The sequence below is a fragment of the Odontomachus brunneus genome, unplaced genomic scaffold, assembly GCF_010583005.1.
Source record: "Odontomachus brunneus isolate Ranch 3 - 2012 unplaced genomic scaffold, Obru_v1 Obru_scaffold_033, whole genome shotgun sequence".
Taxonomy (NCBI): domain Eukaryota; kingdom Metazoa; phylum Arthropoda; class Insecta; order Hymenoptera; family Formicidae; genus Odontomachus; species Odontomachus brunneus.
Genome location: NW_022639483.1, coordinates 1,527,136 through 1,532,539, shown reverse-complemented (window position 1 = coordinate 1,532,539; position 5,404 = coordinate 1,527,136). Strand labels below are relative to the sequence as shown.

General features: G+C 42.4%; 1 protein-coding gene across 1 annotated transcript; it reads left to right on the top strand.

Moving 5' to 3' along the window:
* Positions 1 to 2,133: 2,133 nt before the first annotated feature.
* On the top strand, positions 2,134 to 4,979 carry LOC116843560 (endocuticle structural glycoprotein SgAbd-2-like). Its single transcript, XM_032814028.1, has 2 exons — positions 2,134 to 2,275; positions 3,029 to 4,979. The coding sequence occupies exons 1-2, from the start codon at positions 2,264 to 2,266 to the stop codon at positions 3,419 to 3,421; spliced, it is 405 nt and encodes a 134-aa protein (XP_032669919.1). The 5' UTR covers positions 2,134 to 2,263; the 3' UTR covers positions 3,422 to 4,979.
* The last annotated feature ends 425 nt before the right edge of the window (positions 4,980 to 5,404 follow it).

Here is a 5,404-nt window from a genome sequence, read left to right as displayed (position 1 = left end):
ACGAGTGATTAATAGTTATGAATGAAGCGGAAAATGAAACATTTACAAATTAATGTAGTTCTAAAGGGAAGGAAGGAAGAGGAGAAACAGGCGCTATGGAGACATGAAGCAAGAGAAACAAAATAAGATACATTGTAATTCCTCGAAAAGATTTCGATGATATATCTCTGGCTTAGGTTTCAACATGTACAATGATGGATCTGTGAGATCCGAGTATTCGAGCGCTCAGCAACTTTCGTAAAGAATCCTGGAGAATTTCTGAATAACGCAGATCTATTTATAGATTTTTATTTTATTGCGCTGCTATCTCACGCTTGAGACTTCTCTATATTTTTGGGAAACAAAATGTTCAAACCGATTTTCAACGAAGTTATGGTAGTTCAAAGTTGCCCTGGTTTGACAGACCCAGATTCCGTATTCCAAAAGATACAACACACGAAAAAAATGTCGGTCGGGTTAACAAAATTTCTAGTCAAATATGAACGAACTAGAAATTTTGTTCAAGCTAACAAGATTTCTAGTTAACTTGAATTCTGGTAACTTCAGTCGGAATTTTCTAGTTCGTTTATATTTACCAAGAATTTCGTTAGTTCAACTAAATGTCTTTTCCGTATACGCGAAGAATTAATTGTGTTAAACAGCGCGGTCACAAAAAATCCCCTCGTAAATAGCGTCGCGACGTTCCAGCTTCGTTGCGAATTTTCGTTTAATCCACCGCGCAGTCGTACGTTCACACCGTGACCCTTACGTATCTTGTTCATTTTGAATACAGCGAAATATTTAACGAGATGTCAAAACACCCCGGCGAACTATTCGGCTCTCCTGCGACGCGTTTGAAAAATGTGTGAGCCGCTGCTGCTCGCGCATCCAGACCTTCAATTATTCGCTTCCTCGGGAAAATGGCCGAGAAACAGGGTGGCTCGCGCGATCACCCTGTCCCCCGGTCAGGATAAATGATAAATCACTTTGCGTATTCGGCTTGCGTGGCGCAGCGTCCGTCAAGGCTCCGTGGATTTGTTGCACGTTCGTTAAATTTATAACGCGCGCGAGGTAACGAAAATTCGCATTACAGGATCATCGGGTCAATGGAACGGCGCGGCGAAAACGCGCGCGCATGCCGTATTAGGTTGATACCGCGCTTCTCCGCCGACACTGAGAAAAATTTATGATCGACTTAGCGAAGAGAATTTTTAGTCCTCTCCTCCGACAGGCGAAGGATAAAGCTTTGTTATCAAACAACGTGTCTGCGTTACGAGATATGCCTTTAACATTTTCAGTGAAGCTCTTTTTCTTTCTGTCTGCCTTTCCGCTTTTCTTCCGTTCTTTGCTTTCCAATTTTTTCTTTTGAAACTGCATGGTGTATCGAGCTTTAAGTCACCTCATAATTTACAAAATTTTCGGGCTCGAAAAGTCTATTTTAATTTTTCAAAGTGATGTTTCACGCAATTCTCAATTAATTTTCCGAAATAATTTATTCCAATTTCAACATTAACGCATCAGTTCTATCTTGGCGCCGGGCTGATATCTAGAATTTCATCAACCTTGGATAAGCGCATGCCATAGATGCTTACCTTGTACTCCCCGAAGGCAGACAGGTAAGGAACATATATTAATTTGATTTCTCTAGAAAGTTACTTCTGAATATTTAAATTTCTTATCGAGTATTTCCTCATTATGCGTTTACTCATCATTGAGTTTTTACTGAAATCTCCGTTTCATCCAATCTTGTATATATTGTGAGTCATATTTTATCTACTATAAAAATTAATCTAATATTAATGTGTGTGTGTGTGTTGATACGTATATATGTATATATATATTTTATTTATTTATATTTATATATCAATACACATATTTTAATATTAGGCTATTTTTTATAGCAGATAGAATATCGCGTGATTCATAACGTACAAGCTTAGACGAAATCAGATTTGAGAGAAAGAAAATTCTCAAAAATGCTTACCTCGCAATTAACTCATACACTTCATTTGATTTTCGCTAGAAAATTGGCGAGAAATTCGCGCGAGTTCGAATGTCACGTCGGGGGTAATTGTGCCACCGCTTTGGCTGTCATCGTGCCCCTCGCGCCCCTCTATCAGTCTCAGCGAAAATGTTGCAACGTGCGCGTGTGTGTGTCAATGCGCCAGAGCTCTATCAGTGAGAGGGAGGTCGTCACATCTGCGAGCCAGGTTTCGGCAGTGCTATATAAAAGCGCCTCCTCAATTTCGATTTTACAGAAAGACAAACTCTTGTGATCAGCATCATGAATACCTCGGTGAGTCTGCGTGGCTTGGTCAAATTTTTCGACTATGCGATTTCACGCGATTATTCGTTTTGGACTTTTAATTAAAATTAAACAAATTCGAATTGGAATCTATTAAGTATGTTTTTTTTACTAAAGAAAATTTTTTTACGCATTTGAGAACCGATTTTTCAATAGCAGTTTAAATTCTGTTCAAACGCATCAAACACAACGTTATACTGAGAAAAGAAAGCAATGTGGTCGACAAAGTCAGCGACCTTCAAAGAAATATTGTATTTATTGAGCAAGTTACATGCATCAGTATAACAATAAGTTAATTTATAATATAATTAGTTTATAATTATCGGCTAAATTGCAATCGTTGCAGTAATTGATATAACTCATCATAACAACGATATAACTCGTCCAATCGACTAAATATTTGCTTGAACGAATTTTGTTGATTCAAGCAGAATTTCACTAACTCCCTTTTCTCTTCTCAATGTAGAACATAACTCTAATCTAAATTAAATCTAATTTCTAATTACTATGGAAAAATCAGTTCCGAGCATTTAACTTCCTCAGCCTTATATTATTAAGAAGTAAAAGAAATAACAAAGAAAAGAGAAGGAGAAAATCGTGTACTGAAGTAACGCGAAGACGAATAAGATCCAAACAAAATTTGAAATGCGGCTCGGTTAAAATGTCGTAGGTTCGACTATTTCGACTGTCATAGTTGCAAAATGCTTCCTTCGTCCTGAGTTGACCGCGAAACCTTTCTTGCAGACTGTCGTCCTCCTCTGCCTGCTCGCAGCGGCCGCGTTCGCGGCACCACCGGCGAGACAATCGAAGGACGAGCCAATCCCGATCCTGGCCTACAATTTCGACGGGCCGCATCCGAACGGTTTGTACAGCTACAGCTACTCCACGGGCAACGGCATACAGGCGCAGGAGCAGGGTCAGCTGGCGAAGATCGCCGCCGACGAGGACGCTCTCCGCGCTCAAGGCTCCTTCAGCTACGTCGACGCCGACGGCAATTCCTTCGGCCTGAACTACGTCGCTGACGAGAACGGCTTCCAGCCGAAGGGTGACCACCTGCCGACACCGCCTCCGGTGCCTGCCGCCATCCTGAAGGCTCTGGAGTACATCGCCGCGCACCCCGAGGAGGACAACCTGTGAAAGTGAACCGCCACGCGGCGTATCGTTCGGACTGAGATCGTGTCGAATCAATCGGAGAAGTTCGACCTTTCAGCTCAATTTGGCTCGATTACGCTGGACAAACACGAATTATTCATCAACCAAACAGTCGCCATCGTTATCTGTGATCCCCTGTCAATATTCCGCCGGCGAAACATTATCAACATTGTCTTTTTATACCAGTATTGAGCAGTAATCGATTAAAACTTTGCTTGATTATTAAATAATTAGTAAATCGATCATCAATCATCACGTATGCAATCACAAATAATTTGATTGGTGAAATTATAATTATTGATCAGTGTAGAATCAATCAGATCAGAGTTTGATTAACAATTAATTTCATCAGTTTCGTTTATGTTATTCACAATTTTATATACGAAGGTTGATTGATCTTGACTATTAATTTCGATTACCTTAGTCAACTAAAATTGCAATTTAACATTTGTAAAACTAACGTCTTGATCGATTAACGCTCAGTACTGGTTTATATCGTCTGGTAGGTCCATCGAAAATCGAGGCGAACTTTTGGATTGACCTGATATCGACGATCGTTAGTACAAACAAATCATGAGAAAAAGAGAGAGATTTCTGTGACGATTAAATGGATACGACGCGCGAAAAATACGAAGGGTAAGGTACAACTTATTCAGACGAGGGACTCGAGAGCCAAAAGAGAAAAGAAGAGAATCGCCGCGGCTCTGAATGTCATTAGGTTTCTTTCATCTTCTTGAAGACCCCACTTGAAGATTCGATATCCTTAGTCTATCGATATCAGTAACGCACACACACACACATACACACACACACACACACACACACACACACACAATGCGCGCGCGTGCTGCCAGTTCCGTAATTCCAAACGAGAATTTAATCTCACCGAGATTACGACGTCGGGAGATTTTATACTCTTGCGTCTGCAAGTTCCACAAACTCGCATGATTCGAGGCTGAAGCTCGCTCGTTGCGCGCGAGGGAGACAGCGACAGAAGGCGGGAGAGACAGTGCGACGTTCCACGGGTGGCGGCTCCGAGTTAGCACAGTCAATTAGTACCTACTGTGTTAATTAAGGAGAGCCTCGTGGCGCATGTATTATGTATAGAGCCGGTGCGACGGCAACGTTTATATTAAACGCTGCTGAACTCGACGAAATAAATTTCGACCGTGTGCGCTCAGTCAGTCACGCGCGCTCCTTCTACGATGAAAATTTACCTGACCGTCGAGCCGTAAACACATCACGGATGTCCCGTTCATTAAAACGTATCAAATCGCTCGTGATTTGAATACGTCGCGAAGCGGCACCACGGACGGACGAACGAGCGAGCTCGCGCGATTATACGAATAACGCGAGAGGCCATATTTAACGAACATCACGTGTAGATGACGCAATAATGGTCGCGGGACACGATGAAATGGCATGACATTGGCCCAAATTGCTGCCGCTAACGAGCGTTTTGAATTCCCTCGCGAGTAAGCTCCCTTCGAAAACCCGACTCTGTATTTTTCAGCTGTGTATATATATTTTTTTTAATTCTCTGTTTTTTACACCTCTTTTTTAATTACTTCCCCACGTAGCGAAATGTCCCGAAGCGATACTCGCCGGGAATAAATCGAACGAGCAGATCTCTCTTTCTCTCTCTCTCTCTCTACCTCGCGCGCTCGCACAAAAACGATTACGCTACATTTTTATGCGATCGCCGTTGCGCGCGTGTGTACGCGTTACTTTGTCTGGCAGCACCCTCGAAAGTAGATTTTCGCAATCCCGGCTGAAAAATAGCGCCATGCGAGCAATCTCCCCGGGAACGGAGCACGTGCTAATCCAAAACGCGACACAATCCCGGCATGCGTCGTGTGGCACGTAGTATCCGCGCGCGCGGATGCTGCACGAAGAGGCGTGCGATTTAAATAAGATAAATGCTCGCCATCTTACGGCGGGACGTGCCGCGGGTATAAAAACGAGAAT